General features: G+C 43.5%; 1 protein-coding gene across 1 annotated transcript in view; it reads right to left on the minus strand.

Moving 5' to 3' along the window:
• Positions 1-22,860, minus strand: part of skap1 (src kinase associated phosphoprotein 1) — a 36,203-nt gene that overhangs the window by 700 nt on the left and 12,643 nt on the right. Inside the window, exons 5-12 of the mRNA XM_085761220.1 lie at positions 17,115-17,195; positions 16,901-16,984; positions 16,682-16,806; positions 15,818-15,881; positions 13,792-14,034; positions 10,316-10,369; positions 10,041-10,150; positions 518-620 (exon numbers count right to left, since the gene is read on the minus strand). Of these exons, the coding sequence (XP_085617346.1) occupies positions 528-620; positions 10,041-10,150; positions 10,316-10,369; positions 13,792-14,034; positions 15,818-15,881; positions 16,682-16,806; positions 16,901-16,984; positions 17,115-17,195 (854 nt within the window). The 3' untranslated portion in view covers positions 518-527. The remainder of the gene's footprint in view (positions 1-517; positions 621-10,040; positions 10,151-10,315; positions 10,370-13,791; positions 14,035-15,817; positions 15,882-16,681; positions 16,807-16,900; positions 16,985-17,114; positions 17,196-22,860) is intronic.

The following is a 22,860-nucleotide window of genomic DNA, read 5'->3' on the forward strand; positions in this document are numbered from 1 at the left end:
TTTATAGTGTGTGGATACGAGTTCAGCTGCTGCACGGTCACACGATGCAATATTTGCGTCTTATGAGAGAATAATTTTCAAAAGAATTAGAAACGATGACACAGCTGTCGGTGAAATTCACATCTGGATTAGTCAACAGCAGCAACTCTGTGGAGGAGGATGAAAAAAATAAAATAAAATAAACCAGAAACATTCATTAATAATTCAGTTTTCAATTGAAGCCGTGTCTATCTAACAATATTAGAGAATCATTTTCTTAAATACGACAACCGACGCCGTTGCCGCCGTTGCTGCTGTTGTTGTAGTTGCACATATTTATCCCGGGCCGCGGCGTCTCAGTGTTTTATGCAGTACTTGTTCCAGCCAGCAGATGCCATAAACGGCAGGTCAACGACTGGATATAGCTCAGTGGCAGCGTGGATGAGCACCAGGGGGACCGTTTCTGTGTATTAGGGGCCGCGGTAATGGGCCATAATGCTGATGATAAGAGAGTGTGTGTGTTGGGGGGGTTGCGTACCTGTTGGAGCTCACAGGATGTAAGCAGGGTGCAGGAAGTCCTTGGGGACGATGCCCACGGTGCCGTTCAGCTCGCCGACCCACCAGCCGTAGATGTTGTACTCCTGGAATAAACCGGAATAAAAAACACAAATAAATACACAATAATGGTTGAGGAGGGAGTAACAACGAAGCACCAATCTCACATTTTTATTTGATTTTAATACATTTTTAAACACCATTCAAAAAGGTCCGAGATGTAATTACACGAGGCCTCGTCCTGGAATAACTGGATTAAAAATGTTCTTGTTGTCTCTGATATGAACTCCACCCAGCGCGAGAGAGAGAGAGAGAGAAAAACACAGAAAAGTGAAATCCAGTCGAGTGCGGGACATGAAGCCCGAGGGCGAGACGTGAAACGAGGCGACCGGGAGTGTTGAGTGTTGAAAATAAAACAGCATCTTGTAAAGTGTGATTAAAACAAACTGACTCAGGATTAGTTTCCACCTGGAGTTTTATTTTTAATCCTGAACATCAGACGCAGGTGGAGAAAAAACAAAAAAAAACCTCCTATAAACTACAAAACACCTTAAAGCAGGAGAATAATCAGAGAATGTGTGTAAAAAAAACATCGACATAAAACTGAATTTTTATCTGTTTCACGTCACGGTGAATAAAAAGCTGCAGGGTTTTCTGACAGCTGCACAAAAAACAATAATCAGACGCAGGAAATCGATTTGGGTTTTAAACGAGCATGTTGAGACGTTCAGAGAAACAACATAAAAACATGAATGTTTAATTAGATAATAAAGATAAAAACATCTCAGTTGTTTCTTGTCACTCGACTGAAAGTTTTTCTTCTGAGGCCGAATTCAGAAAAACTTTGATGAGACTGAGTTTTAGTTATTGTTGTTTCCTTTATATTTAATTTGACAAAATAAATTAAACTGGAGACAGTGTGAGATTTATTTTCTGTTCCCATGTTACTGAGAATTAATACAAACCAGAGCTGCACAATTAATCCTAATGTCATTAAAATTGCAATAAGGGCGAGGTCAACGTGTGTCACAATATTGTTGTGCATCGTCGACACACACATCCTAAGTGTTGTGTTGCTACGGAGACATCACATCATCAAGTTTTATGTCTTTTATGAGTGAAAATGAAGCAGAACGATGGTTCACACTGAAATCCGATCATATGACCATGATACACATTAATAATGAACTCCTAACGATCAATTAAATGTCACTAAAGAACTGAGACATTCATCATCAGGACATTTTCTGTCCATTCCTGGTCCATAGAGACAGTTTAGACTCTATTTTCTATGTTTCCGTCCTCTGGCATCAAACTGAAACAATAAAACCTCTCGTCTTCACCTTCGTCTTCTGTGTTTTAAACAACTGGAGTCACAGCAGTGAGGTCCCCTGATCATGTGACCTCTGACCCAGAGCAGAGACGCTGAGGACGAGGACGAGGACGAGGCCGCAACAGTTTGAGATAAAACACACTAAAACTACACAACTACACACTGAGTGACTGAACACTGTTTGGACACTGATGATCGTTCTCCGTCCCACCAGGGGAACCAGGGCTGAGACAGTAGGTGCGTTTCCATTTCCCCTAGAAATACTCAAAACCTAAATACTGCAATAAAAAACAGTAATGGAGACACCCACCAAAACATTTTTACGCTCTCATGAGGTTTTTTTCCAGACGTGCCGATATCAAAGTGTTTTGCAAAAGTAATGGAGATGCTTTTTTTTTTGCATTTACACGTCAATCCAAGTCTAATCAAATCTGATCCTGATCCTAATGTTTTTCTGTTTCCCTTGGTTCTCCCGTCTGCTTTGAGTCGTCCCGTCCCGTGGACCGTTTCCACCCGACCGGCTTATTTTAATAAAACTTTGCCGTGTGAGCTCCAATCATTCAACTCAGGCGATGTCACACAATAACACGTCCGTGTGAATAACCAACAAACGATACAGTCGCCAGACTCGACTTTACGAGATTTACGGCTCATTTGCTCATTTTACGGCTCAAGACTTGACAATAGAAACATCTGCAAATAGCCATTGTACTTTTTATCGGAATTTCAGAAATATCGCTTTTATTTTGTGAAAACCCTCAATGGAAACACAGCTGATGAGGACGGATCGATTCAAAACACTCAGCGTCTCCACGGTGGACAGAGTCCTGGTCCAGAGGCCTAAAGACTCAGAGAGTCCTCAGCTCTTTGCTCTGAGAGTCTGAGCTCATCGTCCTAAATGTAGTTTTATGTCTCCCATCAGACGGAGGAGGGAGAAGCCCGGGTGAGGAGAACTGGCTCCGGTTCCCGATCGAGAGGGAGGAGGAAGAGAGATTGGGGGGAGACAGACGGACGAGAGAGAGGGAGAGGGAGTGAAGCGGTCCCGTCTCCCTCGGGGCCGTGGCAGCAGCAGCAGCAGCAGCTCTGACACTCAGGTTTATTTATCTGCGCGGCCCATCTGTGCCGTCGCTCTCACATTCTCCCCCAGAAAGGTCTTTTGGATTATCAGCGCCGCCATTTTAATACGACTGCCGCTACATCACGAGAGCGCGGCGCCAATGGCGGTGGGAGTCTGTGAGGCGTTGCAGAGTCCATCTCCCTCACACTTGAAGCGGGTTCATCCAGAGTCCACCTGCTGTAATAGGGACATTCAGCAAATCACCCAAACCACCAAAACTATGCAAACTGCTCCATGTGCTCCTCCTTCTGTTTGTTTCCCCTCGCTGCCATGCTTGTGTGTGTGTGTGTGTGTGTGTGTGTGCGTGACTGTGTGTGTGTTTTAGTGTTTTAGTGTGTTAGTGAGGTGCTGAAGTTGGGGGGCAGCGAGCGGCCATGTTGGGACGAGTTATTTGAGTCAGTGGAGACGTTTTTCCTCTCAAGCTCCAGTTTTATCTCATTAAGGGGAGACACTACAGGTGAATAGGGTAAAATTTTTAACTAACAGATATCACCATGAAACCTCCCAAGTTAATCACTCCCATTAAGACAAATATTTTTTTTATTACAAGTTTTGTCAAATGTTATGTTTAAATATGTATATGAGGCAATATCTGATGAAATATGCGCTAATTTGCATACATTTCCAGAACCGAAATTTGAAAAATGGATGAAGCCACTTTCAAAATTCTTGTTTTATTTTGTTGACATATTAGAGTCAGAAGTTTTTACAGGGGAGGATTTTGGATATCTCTTTTTATCACTCTGTAAATGAGAAAACACTGTCACCAGCCCTAAAAAAAAATCTAATTTTCCATGTTTTTTAGGAATAAAGTGTTGTATAAATCAGGCTGTGAATGATATATCAACAATCCCCTCTGTAAAAACCTTCAGAATATAGAGAGGGATCAAACTGGAAGGTTTGGTGTCTCTAAGTGCTGCTGAAGTAGAGATTTCTAGCTCAGAGTCTGAGGAAAAACTCTTTTTGAGAAAACGGCCTTTATTATATAGACTTGTACTGTAAAATTCCATAGATTGTTAATGTAAATCGTACTTTTACGATTGGTTGCTGATACGGAGGAAATGACAATTTTCATGAAAAACCTGTGTTTTTGCCTGTTAGTGTCTCGCCTTAACAAGACGAACCAGCGTGTGTGTGTGTGTCACCTCTCACACACACACGCACACACATTAGAGGTGGTGTTTGCTGCAACAACCTGGATGCAGATCAAACCCACTCAGGGAGAGAAGAGGGAGGGGGGGTGGCGGGGCAAACAGCGCCGTGTTGTGGCGGCTGCCGTGCGTTGACTCGTTAACCTCCCCGTGACTCCTTCGCCGAGAGAGAGCGAGGGAGTGAGGGAGGGAGAGGATGAGCGTGGGCGGGGCCGGGGTTGTGTGTGTGTGTGTTGAATGAAGGGAGAGGGTGAAGGCTGCTGCTGCTGCTGCCTGCCTGCCTGCGAAGAGCGCGTTGCCATGACAACACCTGCAGTGTACCGGTGGCGGGCGATCGTTTATTTACCACTCAGGGGGCTGGCTAATGGCGGGGCGCTCTGATGGGGCGCCATCGCTCACTCAACGCACCGCGCCGCCGCACCGACCGCAGGACGGATCGACAGCCAGCGGAGCCTGAAGCGAAGAGGAGGAAGAGGAGGAGGAGGAGGAGGAGGAGGAGGAAGGTGGGGGAGGAAGGTGAGTCGAGGTTGGGGATGCGGCTAAAAAAAAAAGAGGTGGCGAGTCGTGTCGTGTCAACGTGTACCTGAACACGACATCAAACAAAACACAACACAGCTTTTTTTCTGTTCTTTTTTTTAGTAAAAAATGTAAAATTCAGCTCAGATCCTCTCAAACATCCCTGATGAAACACACACACACACACACACACACTCTCTCTTACACACACACATGCACACACACAATCCCAAATGCATACAAACTAGGGGGAGTGCTAATAAGCCTGACACATGAGGCATCTCTCCTCGGCCACCAGCTGACTGAGGCAGGCCTTGGGCGTGATGGAGCGCAGGAAGTCTCTCATTGCCCTGCTGCTGAACCCGCCGCCTGGGTGTTACAATCTCCCTCCCTCCTCATCTCCTCCTCCCCCCTCCTCCCTCCTATTCCTCCCTTTCCATCTCTCCTGTAGCAGCAGCCTTTTCCACTTGCATCTCCTCTTGTTATAGTTTTTTTTTTTTCTCCTTCTCCTGGTCGTGGTCGACTCTGCAGCAGCAGCAGCAGCAGCAGCTCGTCTGCAGTTCCTCCATCACTGCTGCTCGCTGCTAACAAAGAAACATGAACGCATCGCCGTCCTCCACACACACACACACACAGGTGTCACGCCACAAATAATTATCAAACTGTGGAAGGAATAAAAGCTGAGAATCTGAGCTACACACACACACACACACACACACACACACACATAGACGAACAAAAAAAAAAAAAAAAAGGGGAAATCTTGTCAAAATCCACTCAGAAGTATGGCCGATTATTCTGCACAACCAGAAATGGAAATGGCTTCTTAGTGTCCATTTTTTTCCAAGTGGGGCTTTTAATTAAATCAGCGAATTGGCTTCAAATTGGAAACATGACAGAGCATGAGAACGTTTTGAAAATATCTCAGGGACGATGAGATTTAATAAAAAGGAAAAAACCTACTTGCTCCTTTCTAATGCACGCCTGGGATTACAGATCGCTCCTTAACTTAATAGCAATTTAAAGTGGATTTGTGTATGCCACTGAGTGTCTGTAATGATGGCTGTTTACGCCGCCCCTCATTTATAATAATTAAAGCGAGAATGGATCGGGGGGTGGGTCGCTCGGACACGGTTCTGGGCTATTGGCTTGGGCTGAATAATGACCTACTGTAGTTGACCGGGGGATGACCGCTGCCTCCTGCATGACCCCAAACCCCAGACTCACCCCCTGCTACTCCGGGTGGTAAATAGGATGTCTTGCCTGTCTATAGTGTCCCGGTGTCTATGGCCACAAAAGCAGCCAGGGGTCTTTAAATGGGTGTGTGTGACAGAGAAAAGGAGAAAGGGGAGAGAGTAGAGGAGGGGGGAGGACAGGGTTCACACAAAAGAATAAAAGCTAACCCCCCTCCTCCCTCCTCCTCCTCCTCCTCCCTCCTTATTCTTTGTCTCTCTTGCTTGACTTTTCCCATCTGATTGTTTTTTGTGACCACTTTTCCTTTTCTTCAGCTGCTGTGACCTGTGGCCGCTCAAGCACCAACGTCCCGTCACAGGTCGAAGAGCAGCCGACGTTTATTTACCTTATTATTATTATTATTATCATTCACCAATATCTCCCTAAGTATTTTCTTAAATTCCTTCTTTTAAGTCGATCTTAAGTAATTTCTTAAGACGTCAGATTCATGAACTCTGCCGAATTGAATGAATTAAGCGTCTTTAGTGTTTTTTAAGAGACCACAATCATTTCTAAAATAATTAAAACAATCACTAAGAACATTATAAGAGATAAGAAAATGATTCTAATTCATATCATAGGATGTTATACAACTGCAGAACAGAAGAAAACGCAAAAAATCAATTATTTTGCACAAGTGTCAGCTCTCATATGAGCCTAACTGTAGATTTTGTTCTTGGCTACGAACAAATCCTGGATAAGAAAACATTCATGAATGCCACAATCTTCGTAAAGAACAAATTCAGTTCTTGAATGAGGCCCATTGATCTTTTTTAAATATAAATTGTAATCTGTGTTGTTTCTTTGTGTTTATTCAGGGGGAGATAAATCACAGCGTAGAGTTTACGAGGCTGTAAATCAGCTGTAGGTGTTTGTAGAAGTTGTCATGTTAATAGAAAATAAAATAAAACTCCACCACCACAAGGTGTCAGTGGTGTCCACGTTCTCGGTCAAACAACTTCAACCCCCCAAAAAATGTGAAACAGTGAAGTGACGACGACGCTGACGAGGACGACGACGTTGATGCTCTGGTTTGGGAGACGCAGCTGATTGGCCGGCGCCTCTGCGATGTGGTTGGATGGAGGAAGAGAGAGAGAGAGAGAGAGAGAGAGGTGAGCAGGGCGGCGATGGAGAGGAGGGAAAAAAGAGGGAGAGGTGGCAGCGGCGCTTGCCAGAGTTTTAAGGACCCTGGACGGGTTTGTGCCATAAATCTCTTCCCACTCCATCCCGCCGTTCTCCATGAGTGCCTGTGGGAATACAGGAATGTGACAGCTGACCTGTGGAGCCCATGTCTTTTGATTCTGGATACATAAATTAGAGGGCAAGAATGCAGGACGGGGCCGTGTGTACACCGGCATTACACATGTCAGGGCCGGAGTGAAACAATAGCTTTTAGCCAGCGTGATGAATTAATCCCATATTGCAACAACACATTGTAAATCCTCTAACAAATCACTGAGTGTGTGTGTATGTGTGTGTGTGTGTTGGAGGATCAGCTGCAGCTCCAGTTTAAAAACCAAGAGGAGTGTGTGATGCTGCAAAAAAAAACTACTGTGTCTGCGTCTGTGTGTGTTGAAATGTCAGCGTGCACTGCAGCCATAATGCGCATTAGAAAAATGCAAGCCCTCAGAAATGAAATGCCACAGCGCCAAAAAATAAATAAATAAATAAATAAAAATCAGAAGATGTATTTCAGCGTGTGTTTGTAGCTCATGTATCAGCGCTGAGCATCCACATCCAGCTCTGCCAGAAAGGCAAGTTAAGACGACCGGCGGCGGCGGCGGCGTTGGAGGAGCCACGCGACGAGATTAATTCTCTTGAACTAATGGGATTCATATGAGTTGTGAGGTTTCTAATTTATTTACTTTGTCAGTGATGCACAGATGTGAACACACACACACATTACACATTACACACACAGGGGAGAAGAAAAAGAAGAAAAAGATGAAGAAGGAGGAGGAGGGAGGAGGGAGAGGGAAGAAAAAAATAAAAAACACACACACAAATACAGTAAAAATGCCCCCACTTTACAGTAAGTGAGGGATCAATAATGATGGATGAGGGCCTTTTGTACAATCGGCATGTTCTCCTCAGTTCACAGCCATACGACACCGCCGCGCCCGCTGGCCATCGCTGCTGCTGCTGCTGCTGCTGCTGCTGCTGCGTCCCGAGCCGCGCGTCAGCAGTCAATCACATCCCAGCTTTAAAAATAACAGTTTGTTAGCGCCATTGATTTAGCACTTAGAGCGTGTCCTTATTACCTTGTAATTATGGTCAGTGTTGACATAACAGCACAGACACACACAAGACACACAAACCGGGGGCCTCACACACACACACAGAGAGAGAGAGAGAATTTATGGGCCCTGGTTTTATTACGGCCATTTCATGTGTCTGGGTCCCCAGTTAAGCGACAGACTTGAGTTCTAGCCAAGGGCCCGTATTTCACTCATCGAGGTCAGGGATCCCCCCCGACGCCGTAAAAATAAAGCTGAACGCCGGCGTGGTGTACGAGTGTAGGAGACGACAACGACGACGACGACAACGGGGGAAGCCCTCCTCCTCTCCTCTCCTCTCCTCCTCTCCCTCCCTAAGGGCTCGTTAAAATAAATAGCTCGATTACAGGCCATAATCCAAATAACGCTGTTCATGAGCGGGAACGTGACGCTGTTATATTATTAAGACGTAAAAATGGGACACAGGTGGAGTTTCGTCCTCGTTGGCGTCACGTGAAACCAAAACATTCAGAAGCCAAAAGAGAGAAAGAGAGAGAGGGAGAGGGAGATCGCCTCACCTTTAAATAATTTACAACCAGGGCCCTCACTTTAAATCCATTAGGAGATAGTTAGAGTCCTCTCTCTGGCCGTCTGTCACTGTGTTATGACTTCAGCACACAGCTTTGACAAAACAAGACTAATCTGTGTCATTAACAGTGGGAGATACTAGAAAAACCTGCTGCTTCTTCTTCTTCCTCCAACCTGGACTCAAGTTTGTTTTTTTCTAAAGGTCTCTGTAATCTGATCCATACAGTGGAAACTGAGACTGAAGGATCTGTGCAGCTCAGAGCCAGCTCTCCTCTCCCCTTCCTCCTCCTCCTCCTCCTCCACCACCAAGTGTACAACTACAGCCTTTGTCATCCTTGCGTGAAAAATGTCCGTGGCTGTTTTGACATTTCCCCCTATCAAGCAGCAACACACAGACAGAGCAGCGTTGGCATCTCATTAATCTGCCGCTGCCAACACAGCCTCAATTAAAAGTCCATCTTGTGTGAAAGGCATATTTCACCTGTGTCACTGTGTCTGCGGTTCAAACCTCAGCACTCATATGTCTTTGCTCTTTGTTTGTTTGCTGTTTATCCGTCTAAAAATCAAAAACCACTGCTCTTATCTGTAGGTATGTATGTAAACCTGCTGCTCTAAACAGAAAATACCACAAATAATAATTAAAATTCAGTTTCTCTAAGGGCCGGTCGTTAAAACGCGAGGGTGAGCTGCATAATTACTCAATCTCTGCCTTATAATTACTAAACAGGAGAAGTTAACGCTGTAATTTCTTCCTCCCACTGCTCTGCAGATGATTTAACCCAAACACAGAAAACATGATGATTCAATTTTCAAAAACCGACCAATAGCGACGACAGCAGCAGCCGCCGCCGCATGCCGCAGAGCGAAAGTGCCCAAATTACAAGCCATTGATTTCCAGTAGGGCGGCTTCTCCCCGCGTGTAAGTACGACCACGACGGCGGCCATAAAACACGAGGAAATAGATTGAGAGAAAAGAGCTGAGATGCAGAGATGGCTTCACCTGCAGTTTATGTCAAACAGGAAAAAAAAAAGAATCAACGCATGGCTGCCTGCTCAATTAACCCCTGTGATAGAGGCGCCGTAATGAACAACAGCGCCATTACGCAGCGCCCGGACGCTGCTTCACCCTGGTGGCCCGGGGAGAGAGAGAAAAAAAAAAGAGGATGCTACTGTCTGTCGGCAAGAATTTAAACGTTGAGGGGGAGAAATCAGCAAGTAAATGAGGACAAAGTGATTATTACTGGAGCTGATGTTGTTTAACCCTTAAATAATTATTACATTGCTCGTTCTGCTCATTTTAAAAACTGTAACTGTCGTTGTCGAGGAGGAGGGAAAAAGTTTTAACTGCTGACCTTGCTGACGATGTAGATGAGGTCTCCTCTGTGGAAGCAGAGCTCGTCGGGTTCGTCGGGCACGCAGTCCCATAAACCCTGGTAGTAGTTGGCGTAATCTGATGACCAGGCTGAGAGAGAGAGGATGGGGATGAGGGGGGGGGGGGTTAAAAGAAGATTTAAATTAAACAAAGACGATGGAGTTTTCTCACGTCTTTAAGACAAAAAAGTAATCCTAAAACTATCAAAGTGGAGATTTTCTCATTATTAGCAGGAGACTGTAATGAGCTGCTGACCTGGTTTGTTGTTCTTCTCACTGCTCTCGTCCATCTGCTCTGCAAAATCCTCCTCTACACACAGAAAACACAGCAAAATCATGTTAGAGACACAAAATCTGAGCAGGAAGTATGTTAATTTCATTTTATTAAATCATGATAAGAAAGAAATCATGATTATTTCTCTTTCTGCTTCACTAATGTGCAGAATAACATGAATAAAAGAAGTGGAATGAGACTCCACGTGACAAAGGGAGTTTATTTTTCTTTAGCAGCTCAAACTCAAACTTGATGATGATTAATTTGTTCAAATTCATCAGGAAAAGTTGAAGAAGAATTTTGAAATTAAACTACCACTGAACCCATTACAGTATATACTGTATATTTGACCCCAGGGGAAGAGACAGGGAAGAGGAAAGTCCAGCTATCACAGTTTCTCCTACTTGTGGGAAGGAAAATGATACCCTGACCCCCCACCCTTTAACAATGGCGAGAGAGACTAAAGAAAGTTTATTTGATGGAAAAGATAACGGCAAAACTTCATGTAGAAACTGACTGTTATCTCCCATTTTGGACGGACAGACAGATGAAGTCGTGAGAAGTTGTGTCAGTTTTTGTTGCTTTGTGCAGGTCTCTTGTCTCCTGTTGGTGTATTTTCTATTTTCCATTATGTCTATTTGTGAAGCAGATCTTGAATTAGGTTTTGTATGTTTTTGCCGAGACACTAATTGTTCCTTGGTTGTTGTGTTTTTTGTCTTTAGTGTGTTTTGTTTTTATATGCATACATTTAAATAAATAGAGGCCGTGTTTAAGGCACATGCAGGCGGACGTGTGCTGGGCTGAGGGGGCGTGGCCGGCGGTGGTCTGAGAGGTGACACGGTGATACGCCCGCTGCCCTCTGTCTCCCACATCCATCCTGAGCAGCAGCAGCAGGCTGACAGCCGCCCAGCAACACTATCCAGCTTCCAGCACAAACCTGCGCCTCTGCTTCCAGGAAGAGCAGGAGGCACCACACACACACACACACACACACACACACACACACACACACACACACACACACACTGTATATCCACCACATGTATATCTGTGACCATGTGTCTGGCTGCAGAAAGTTTCTCGTGTCTGTACGTGAGACGTTTTTGTCTCCAGTTGCTGAACAAAATGATTCATATTTATTTTCTATTCAAAAACATTTTCATTTTTTGTTTTTATCAGACATTTAGTCCCTGGCTCCTGCTCCTCAGCTGCTGTACAGACTAGAGGAGCATCCTTCAGGCGTGAGGCCGCCGCCGCTATGGGCCAACGGTTTCTATATCAAAGTGATTTAATTTTCCAGTCAATAAAATCAGTCATCAACTCCGGAGCCAACGCCACCAACGCTGCTCTCTGCCTCAGACTGAGCCGTGTTTGGGGAGGTTTTTTTTTTGCTCTGGCAGAGAAAAAAAATGAAGCTTCACTTCTCTTCTCGTCTCTTGTTTGGTTGTTGAATGCATCGTTTTGTATTCTCCAGATGTTTGACGATAAAAACTTTAGGAAAATGAACTTAAACTTGGGTGGAAACTTGTGCAAAGTAATCTCAAATGAACAAACGAACAGAATAAAATATATTTCTGTTTTGTCGAGTAGAGGAAGATTCTGCAAAAAACAAACAATCAGTGAAAATAACTGCGGCTCTTCTGACAGTTTAACAGAGTCTAATCACTGTCCAGGGGCTGGAAGTGAGCAGAGAGAGGTGCAGGATGATTGATAAGTGAAGGGGTGAGAAAGTGAACGAAAGAGCCCGTCATTCGATATGCCATCTGTGGTCAGGGTCTGTACCTCTTCCCAGATGGCTTTGAACGCCGGCGTGACAGTCTGAAGACTGATCTCCCTCTCACCAGTGATTTTGGCAAAGGTAATGTACTCAGTGAGTGAAACAGAATCTTGATGTATCTTATTTAATAGAAAGAGTGATGGACGACGGCCCCCGAGAAGATCGGATCACCCCTTTTGTCCTTCTCGGGATCCTGTAGCCGCCCTGACACATGGGACTGTCTCAGACTCACACACTCCACGCTCTCCATCAAACTCTAATTTCTATTAAAGATGTGACATTAAGAGCCCCAGACACTATTTTAAGCCCTGAGAGATGCAGTTTTGACTTCCTTTCTACTAAATTTGCTGTTGCTAGGCAATTTTAGCCCCAAAAACTCTGCTTAGTGGGATTGAATTGTGGGGCTATTTGTTGCCTGGCAACATTAGCTAATTGGACGTTCTATGACTGAGCATTCGGACGGGGACGCACGCGGCTCTCGCTGATTTCAACAACATCGCTGTGTCTCTGCTGCTGCTGCTGCTCTCAGAGGGATGAGGAGCTGATCTCCAGTACGGCTGCAACTAAACATTACTTTTATTATCGATTCATCTGTTGATTATCTAAATGATTAATCGATTAGTTGTCTGGTGACTAAAATGTTTTTAAAAAATGTTGAAAAATGTCAATCAGTGTTTCCCAAACCACAAGATGACATCCTCACCAAAGAGAGACTCAGTTTATTGTCATAAAGGAACAAAGAAACTAGAAATATTCACATGTAAGAAGCTGAATTCAGAGAATTTTGACTTTTTTTCTTTAAAAACTACTTAAATTCAATCAATTATTGTTCGATTAATCGATGAATTGTTGCAGCTCTAACCTCCAGTCAGTGTGAAGGGCCCGAATGGCTCATTAGTGTTGGTGGATTTAAAGAGAGCGATGGGTCAGTGGGTGTGGTTTAGGGCTGTCAGAACGAACTTCACTATTCAAACAGAATTTGAATTATTTAAAAAATGAAAACATTCGAAGGTGGAAACTGATGTTAGAACGTGCGACTTCCTCAACGTCGTGCGTCACAACATTTGGGGCAGTAAACATGTCGATAAAACAAACTAGTTTGTTGTTGTTGTGTGTGACGTAGAGCTGCAGCTTCAAATATACGAGCAGAGTTTTTTTGTCCGTTTATTCGGTTGGGGCGGCGGCCTACGTGTTCCCACACTACACACACATCTTCTTTTCTTTTTTATCGATCGATCCACAGACCTCTTGCGTTGAACCACTACTTATAATATTTCAATTTCCCTTCTTGTAGTTTCATATTGAGTTGGTAAAACTCAACCAAAAGTGTGTTGCAAATGTTACATAACAGATTTGGTTGGAATGACCTTTAGTGGTTAATAATAATAAGCTGTTATAGGTGTAATGAGCTAAAAAACAATAAAAAAAACATTACAAATTTGAATATTTAACATAAGAAGTGTTATAAATTTGAATCTGATTGATCTGGGGGGAGACAGACAGCCCTAGTGTGGTGGAGCTGGAGACACCTGGGAACTTCACAGCAAAAAATTCCCCAAGGGCTGAGGTGAGTGTGTGTGTGTGTGCGTGTGTGTGTGCGTGCGTGTGTGTGTGTGTGTGCGTGTGTGTGTGTGTGTGGGCGGCGGCTGCTGCATGTGAGGTCACCACTTCCTGCTCGTACCTGGCAGCACCTCGTAGATATCCTCGTCCTCGTCCTCCTCCCCCGACTCCTGTCCTCCTGGCGGTTTGCGGCTCTGAGGGGCCGGGGCGGCGGAGATGGCGGCAGCGATGGCGGCGGCGGGCCCCGGCGGGAGGGGGGCCCCCGTGCCCCCCATCCCCCCCGTCACCCCCTCGATGTCATCATAGGTCTCCTCTTCGTCCTCCTCCTCGTCGTCGTCGAAGGGGATGAGGTTGGAGCTGAGATCTATCAGGGAGAGAGAGAGAGAGAGAGAGGGAAGAGGTGACGGGCGGCGTTAGGATCTCAGCGTGGCACAAACACACACACACACACACACACACACACACACACACACACACACACACACACACACACACACACACTCACGCGGATTAAAGGGTAAAGTAAGAGAAATGTTCACTGCTTCCTGACGGCACAACAGGGTGGGACACGTGCAGCAGCAGCAGCAGCAGCAAACAGTGCAGGCTGCGACTCAGGCTGCATGTAATGACTCTTATATGTGTATATACAGTATATATATATATATATATATATATATATATATATACGTATATATATATACATGTTGTCTACACATGTGATGTTTCACTCCTAAAAATCTCCATCATTGTAACAATATAAAACACATCTGAGGAGTAAAAACCACAAAATGTTTGTTGTTTTCTCCCTATACAACTCAGATGATCAGTTCAATCACCAAGATGTTTCTTTTTTTTTAACTTTTTACACCTTTTTAATGTTATTTAGTCTGAGATGTCATGTCTGTTTCACTGAAAGTCGTCGGTGAGAAACAGTAGACAGTAAAAAGAAACGAGAATATCATATTTTTCACTTCAGTGCCTCCTACTAATTCTCAATAATATCTTTTATTTGATCATCTGGATGAACAGCAGAAAACAGGAGGATGAGTTCATGGATTTACTGGTAAAAATAAATAAATAAAACGCAAATTCAAGATCCACATGTGAGATTTAAAGGTCACTGCTCCTCTGTTTACCAGTCGACTCCTAGTGATTAGGATTTACACCAGATAATCACATCTCCCTCTTTCTCTCTTCTTCTAATGAAGGTAAAATGCAAAACAAAATAAAAAAAACGGAATTTTCTAAAATGAACAAATCAAAGTGTAGATTTCAGAGCTTTAGTCTGAGGCTCGTTCTGCTCGTTCTGTCTCAGGCTGCATCTCCTCTCCTCTCCTCTCCTCTCGTCGTAGTAAAAAAACTGGACCGGGGAGGAGGAGGAGGAAGTAGTAAGACAAACTGCAGAGTGTCTGTTACTTCCCGCAAACCTGGCGGCCCCCGGGCCCGAGCCCGTTTTAGAGTAGACGAGAGGCTCGAGCCGCTTTGCTCGCTTTGCTCTCTCTGGCTCAGATGGAGGAGCCGTCTCATTGCAGGCGACCGGCCGCTGCAGCGCGGAGGTATCAGGTCGTCGGCCGAACACCAGCGGCCGAGCAGAAATCAATGTCACTGGAGGATAACCAGAACATCTACCAATCAATTTCCTGTAAGCTGGAATTCGGGAGGAGGGTTAGGGGAGGAGTGGTCGAGGGGCTGGAGGAAGGAGGAGGAGGAGGAGGAGGGGAAGGAGGAGGGGGGAGGCTGCAGCTACATGACATGGTGGGTGACATGTGGGATGAGGAGAATCAGGACTGTGCAGCTGCTGACGGATTGGGTGGTTGTTCTGTCGGGAGTCGGAGATGATGAAGCGTTTCCTTTCATTTCTGACCTTTCTGCCCCTCAAACACACACCAGCAAAGTTTGGTCGGAAAAAAAAAAGAAAAAAGAAAAGAAAGAAGAAGCTTTATTTTGCTTTAAATGTATTTTCCTATTAACCTACAGTATATGACTCAATTTTCTCTATAGGGCCAGAAATGAATTTACTCAACACACAACAACGTCTTCTATCTTGGTATAAATGTACGTACAAACCTTTGATTCAAATAATAAAAAAATAAAACAGAGAGAACCTACAGACACACACATGTTGGAGCAGAGAGACGCCGTCTTACCTCGGAGCACAAAATTGATCTGGTCCACCCACTCTCTGGCCTCCTGGGGGCTGCTGGCAGTGAACTGGAGGAACAATAATCCTGCAATTATCATCACATCTCCGGCCGCGTTTAGATGGAAATTTGAAAAAGAAAGTGCTGATTTTTTTTCTCCTTAAGAGGCTCAGAGTGAAATCTGTTTTTTAGCCGACTAAGAAAAAGACGTGGAGAGATAGGAACTGAATTATACGATCTGCTTTTAAAATATTTAAGTGAGACGTATAAAGTCGCAGTGGTTCAGAAAGCAGCTTCATACTCGGGCTTTAATGCTGCCAACGTGACGTATGGACGTGTGTATTAAAGGGATTTAGAGCAAAGCTGGACTGATACTAAAGCTAATGCAAATATCTGAGTTAGAAATCAATATAATGCAGATATTTATTTAAACTGAGAGTCATTCTCATTTATAATTTTTGTTTAACATGAAAATTCAAACATCTTGTTTTGTGCAGAAAGACTAAATTACAAATATATTAAATGAACCGATGCAGACGACTCTCATTCAGCCGACAGCTCGTTTCTGCATTGATCTACTGATGGATTCATCATTTTTTCTGATCTAATCCATTAAAATGAACTGAAGTGCTCCCTGCTGGACCCACTGTGTGTGTTGTGTTGTGTTGTTTCCTAATTAAATCAAACACACAGCACCTTTAGTGTTTCACTGCTGCTTGAGTTTTAATTTAAAAGATTACCACCGGAGGAGGAGAAAAGGCTCATTTAAAAGTAAAGACCCATTTCCTACAATAACATCTATTAAACCATCGTCCTCTACTTGAATTACCAGACCTGTGCTTTTATTTTGGTGAATGTGCGAACACAGACCTGGAAAGGCCGTCGTCCGGGCGCAAAGAGCTCGAAGCAGCTGTTTTTCTTGGAGTCTTTCCTGATGTTGGGCACCAGCTGTGCAGTGTAGCCGTTTATATAGAAGGAGCCCTTTTGCTGTTTATCTGTGGAGGAGGAGGAGGAGTTCACACAGTGGGGTTGTTATCTGATTCAGATTTAAGTGTGTGTGATGTTTCTTTCTTCACGTCTCAAACGAACCTTTCTCGCTCCCAAAGTAGTAGAATATGGAGTTGTTCAGGACGCACCATCTCTTCTGCCACTCGGAGCCGAAGAAGCTGTGGTCTGGATGAATCGGGAAACAAGAATAGATCAAGATGGAAATTACTCATGAGCAGAAATTCATGTACAAAACATTAAGATTTTCCTTCTGCAGTAAATCCCACTCATCTAGCACCACTCCAAGCTGCTTCACCTTTTCGTTTCTTCTCCAGGTAGCCTTGTTTCAGGATGTTGCTCAGGTCCTGGGCCGCCACAGACGGGATGTCCCCAAAGTCTATAAGTGTGGACACAACAACTTCATGTTAGTTCATAAAAAGATAAAGAAAAAATATCAATAAATACCCAAATCTGAGACTTCCTCGACTCCAAACATTGACTGGTTTGATTCACATTAATATAAAAGAGAGAAAACAACAATAAATCCTCATATTTGCAAAGTTGCAGCATTTTTTTCTAGATGAATGACTCAACGTGATTGATTTGTTATTTAAAAGCAACTAATCAATTAATCGGCTAATCGTTTCAGAGCCAACTCCTAATAAGCTGCACTTAAAATGTTCTTCATTCCCGGGGCAACACACACACACACACACACAGGAATATAAAGTCTCCAGCCGTGCGGATCAAATACATCCCTGCTCGGCTTTAGGAAACCGGATCAATACATTTACAGTGCTGCTGAGCGCTGCACTCCATTCATCCGCTCACATTGCACTTTTAATGGGAGCAGCCTTCCTGTGTGGATTTTTTAAACAACTCTCTGCAATTTGCAAAGTCAAATTTTTTTTAAACACGATCGGACGACGGCTCAACGACGACCTGAGAGCTTTGAGTTAATTAATTAATGCAGTTAGTAGTTATGCACTTCAGTTCAGACAGGATCAACGTTTCCGGACGACTTTGGACTCCGATGTTTATACGAGACGTGTTTTAACCTCTCGTCGTCCAGCAGGAGGTTTTTTAAACCAGCTGGTCCATGTTGGAAAAGAGCAAATCTGCTTCTCTGACCTATTTCCTCGCCTCAAGTCATTTAGAGAGGGGGAACTTGTAACGCTGACCCCGGGTCGACCCCGAGGGCCCATCGCCGTCGTCGTCCTCTTCTCCTTCTTCCGCTTCAACAGGACTACCTGGTTTTTCCATGTGTCAAAAACAAAAAGCTCCACTTCCTATGAATTCATTAGTCAACAGGCATTAAGAAGGAGAAGAAAGCAGAAAGGGGCGAACAGGAACCGCCAGTTTGAAGCCCATTTAGACCGGTGCTGATGCCCCCCCCCCCATCCTCCTCCTCACAGACAGAAGACCTGTTTAACTGCTGGGAAAACCCAAACATGTCATCCCCAACAGGGTCGTCTGGCTTAAACAAAGAGCACCCCCCCCCCCAACGTTAGAAAAACAGGAACCTCTTTCTCATTCATAAAAAATCATCGGCAACATGAAAAAGCTGCAGCGGTCGTGGCGTTGCCGCCGGCGACAGCTGAATAAATACAACTGTTCGACCACGGACGTCACTGCAGCTTTTGCACTTTAATTGCAGCTTTTTCTGTGTGTTTTATACTTCAGGGTCATTTATCAGGTAGCTTCAGTAGAATTGTAGAGTATTTACATTAACTCACTTGTTTTTGGATATGTGTTTCTATATATTATCATTTTTGATTCTACTTTCTATATTTTGTGATTATCTATACTGTATACACTACTATTTTGATACATTAATGAGTTGGTATAGCACATTTAGATTATGCATTTGTATCTTATTATTGTAATGCGTCCTAATTATTATACTTTTTTATGATCTACATTATTTTTTCATCTATATTGTCTCCTATTATGAGAGTTGACACTTGTCAGATGATGAAATTTGTATTACTCTTTATATCTTTCTCATGCTATTTATGGTATTTGTACTTGCCTTGTATCTCATTGACTGATTGATTGTCGGGCTGTCATGATCATGATGTCAATCAAGAGCGAATCTGATGAAGCAACATGTGAAACTCGTTGTTCGCCTCTTCTGTTTTTACTTTTGATAATAAATCGCGTCTATCCTTTGCTCTAGTGTGCGTTGGAAGCTCTTTGGATTTTTACTGTGATTTATCCTGCACCAGCTGGCACCTAGAAGAAGCACTTGGTTGCTGTGCACGGGACTTAAAAAACTTTGTCATTTATCTATGTTGAATGAATGAATGAATGAACTTATTTTGAACAAATGTGTCTAAAATGAAAGGAAATAAATAAAAATAAAAATAAAAATATAAGGATCAGCAAATCATAATATGCACAAGTTCAAAAAAAGAGTAGGAAGAAGTATGCACTTTTTTTTTTTTATTTCCACCCCTTTCTACTCATTATGGTTTATATCAGTGGTGTAGTCTATGTGATACTGCATAATGCATAAATATTTCAATATACCTACTATAACAAAACTATCTAACTATAGTCAATGTGATACAGGTATGAACAGTGAACCCACTTAAAAAGCAGTATACCACTACAACAAATTAGACTACACCAATGGTTCTCAAAGTGGGGTCCGGGGACCCTTAGGGGTCCTTGAAAGGGCTCAAGGGGCCCCCAACTCTTTTTTGAAATTTCACCAATTTTTTCTAGAATTTTTTTAACTTTTTTTTTTTTTGGAGAAACTTTTTTTTTTGACATTTTTCCAGAAATTTCTCTACAATATTTCCAAAAATTCACGCCATTGGCCCTAATTTTAACATACATTGACTAAAAAAAGTAACATTCTTCAGTGTCAGAATAAATATGGAATTTGCTTCAAAATTTTGTCCAATGGGGGTCTGTGGTCTAATTTGGGTCAGTTTAGGGGTCCTTGATGTAAAAAAGTTTGAGAATCACTGGACTACACCACTAGTTTATATACGTATATCTATCTACTACATACTGTAAATACATACATGTTATTTATTGATGTTTTATTTGTATTTTTTCCTCAACTAACTCCTTTAAAACTTTTTAAAACTTTTTTAACTCTATTTGCTATTGTACCCAGCTTGTCTGTGCACAAAATGGTGAAATCAAGTTCTTAAATCTTGAATCCTGAATTCCTGCTGCTCTCTGCTGTTGTTGTTGTTGTTGTTGAGTCCAAATAACTTTGATCTACAGGGCGAATAAAGTTGATATTGGCTCTTTTGCTCGGCTGGCATTCCTTGAGATTTAGGTTCACACCGGAGTCCAAGAAAAGAAAAGAGAGGAGTGTGCGATCGGCCCTCAGCTCGGCTCGGCTCGGCTCGGCCTGACGGATGAGCGGGTCATTCCAGAGCAGAGCGCCCAGACACCTCACGGCACTAACACGCTCACACATCATCGGCCTGCCTTTGTGGATGGACTGACCGGTGACACTATAAATACAGAGGTGCTAAGGACTGTTTTGTCAAAGAGAACCTGATTCAGTACATCATAACAAACAGCGGTCATTATGCTCCTCCACCTCATCTATCCGCCGGCAAGTCTGTCCATTTTTTTCTCCCCCCTCCTCCTCCTCCTCCTCCTCCCCCTCCTCTTCCCTGGACTTTGCTGCTTCCCTGTTGCGGCCCACTTCTAATCCCCTCATCCGTCTGCCTTCCTCACTCTTCATTTATCTCGCAGGGTTGAGCCGGGCTAATAGATGAGGAGGAACAAAAATCAACACGGGATCACTCTGATCTGCCTGAGTCAATAAACATTACACATTCATGCGTGTTTAACGCTCTTAACGCCGCAGTGACCTGACCTCACACACCTCACACGAGCACGGCTTTCGTTCGTGCAAACACAGGCGGCTTTACCACCACCACGATATACTAGTTCTGGTTTCTTCCACAGGGTCGCAGCAGAACCTAAACGCACCACGCTGCCTTTAACGCTGCTGCTGCTGCTCACGCTCACGCTCACTCCCCGCCGAGAACAAAAGCAGACCCTGATTGGTCCTGAGCTAACAATGTCTCCGTCCTTTTAATGAAAATTACACACTAACACCTTCCTTGGGACCGGAGCGGTTTTAAGTGGATATTCAGGAAGGTAATGTTATTTGAGAAAGCCTCATTGAGAGCGTTTAGAAAAAAAAAAAAAAAAAAAAGCCCCAACAACCATCATGGTGTTTGAGTTTTGAGTTGGAGCACAGGCACAGAGAGACACATTAATGCATCTAATTAAGGCCTCATCAAAATCGCAGACAGACGGCACTCCTTCATAAAAATCATAAATTGCTGTATCAATTATTCAGGGCAATGCCATGACTTCATTTTCATCCCTTTTGCGTTTTAATTAGCACCATCCACAGCTTTGGTATTGACATTAATTTGATGGCAATTTATTGATATTTCAGCATAACCTATTTAGCTGAGTGCAATTACCAACAAAAGAGAAGCAGACAGATGCGATGCAGGAGTCGCAGCGGCGTCGTCGGCGTCACGTGTACTTGTGTAAATCAAGGTGAGGAGAAGTCACGCTAACTGAATCTAACGGCTCTCAGCGGTCATCAGGCTCCAGTCGCTTCCATTTCCAAATGGAAGGAGATAATCAATAGGAATTGACCGGAGATATGTGTTTAATTGATCCCGGCAGAGGAGCGTCTTCTGACCTGTGTGTGCTGCTGCCTTCGTGAACTTGTGTTAAACTCAGAGTGGGTGTGGATGTGTTGGGGGGGGGAGATACACAACAATGCAAATGCATCTGAGCTGCCAGTGTTTTTTTTTTTTGCCACAGCCACAATCTCTCATTTGGTTATTCACACTCTCTCAGCATGGTGTTATGAGCTCAGCAGTTGATCCTGCAAGAAAAGGCTGATTTATGTTAGCATGACCAGAGGGAGTTAATGTATTCTCTCATTAAAATCCACTTTAGTTAGGCTGAAAGTCAATCAAAGGCTGGATAGAAAGTGAATCAAAATGAAGGGGGAAATGGTCGGGTGGGAGGGCTAATATGTTAACATTAGATCTAACGGTGGTCGTAATGCAACATGGATGTTGTTATGAAAACGCAGAAATGCACTGAAGATGTTGACAAGATGGAAAACGCTGGAGGAGAGCGAGGGAATGAGCGAGCGTTGCCTTTATTATCTGTTGTGTGAGACAGTAGGACGGCGGCGGCGGTGACGATGGCAGCGGCTCGGTCCCAGCGGGGGTCCATGTACTCTTAGAGTCAACGGCCTGAACGCACTCTCATTCAGTTTACACCAAGAATCAAACCTGCTCTTTTCCTCTTTATTCAGTTTTTCCGCATCCTGTAAAATACGTCTCATCTGAACTCATGCAAATGTAAAAAATAATAGTCTATATGTGTGTTTCTGTGTGTTTATAATGTCCGAAACAGAAGCAGACGGGACGGACGGTGGAAACACATGAAAGGATATAAAAAATTCACCACTAATATTTTCGCCGTGCTCCGTCCATCAACGTCGATCAAGTCTATTTGAAGTCTGCATGCCATATGTGATGTCTAATACTGGTTGTCTTAAGTAGCTGATCTATTCTTTGTCTTAATGAGAGTGTGTGTGTGTCTGTGTGTGTGTGTGTCTGTGTGTGTGTGTGTGTGTGTGTCATACATCTTTAATATTTGCTTGAAAGTCTACATCTGTGGTTCTTTGTGCGACTGTACATTTGTTTTTCTAAATGTGATGTTGTCGTTGTGTCTGTTCGATCACAGTTTTAAGTTTTATTTTCAGTCATGACGGATTTGACTCTGCTTTTATTTTCATTATTGATTCATTTGTAATTTTCCTCAATGGATCATTTGGTCTATAAACGACAGAAGTCAAATGAACTTCAGTTGATCCAAAGAACTTGTTTTGTCCGACCAACGACCCTAAAACACAAAGACAATAAATATTACTGTTTTAATAAATAGGAAAAGCTGAAAAAAAATAGATTTCAGGGGCAAAACCAGTTCATTTTGGGGTGTTTTGGTATAAAAGTGACCTTAAACGATCGTAAAAACTGCTGCAG

The sequence above is a fragment of the Trachurus japonicus genome, chromosome 19, assembly GCF_045865225.1.
Source record: "Trachurus japonicus isolate A0001 chromosome 19, Traja_1.0".
Taxonomy (NCBI): domain Eukaryota; kingdom Metazoa; phylum Chordata; class Actinopteri; order Carangiformes; family Carangidae; genus Trachurus; species Trachurus japonicus.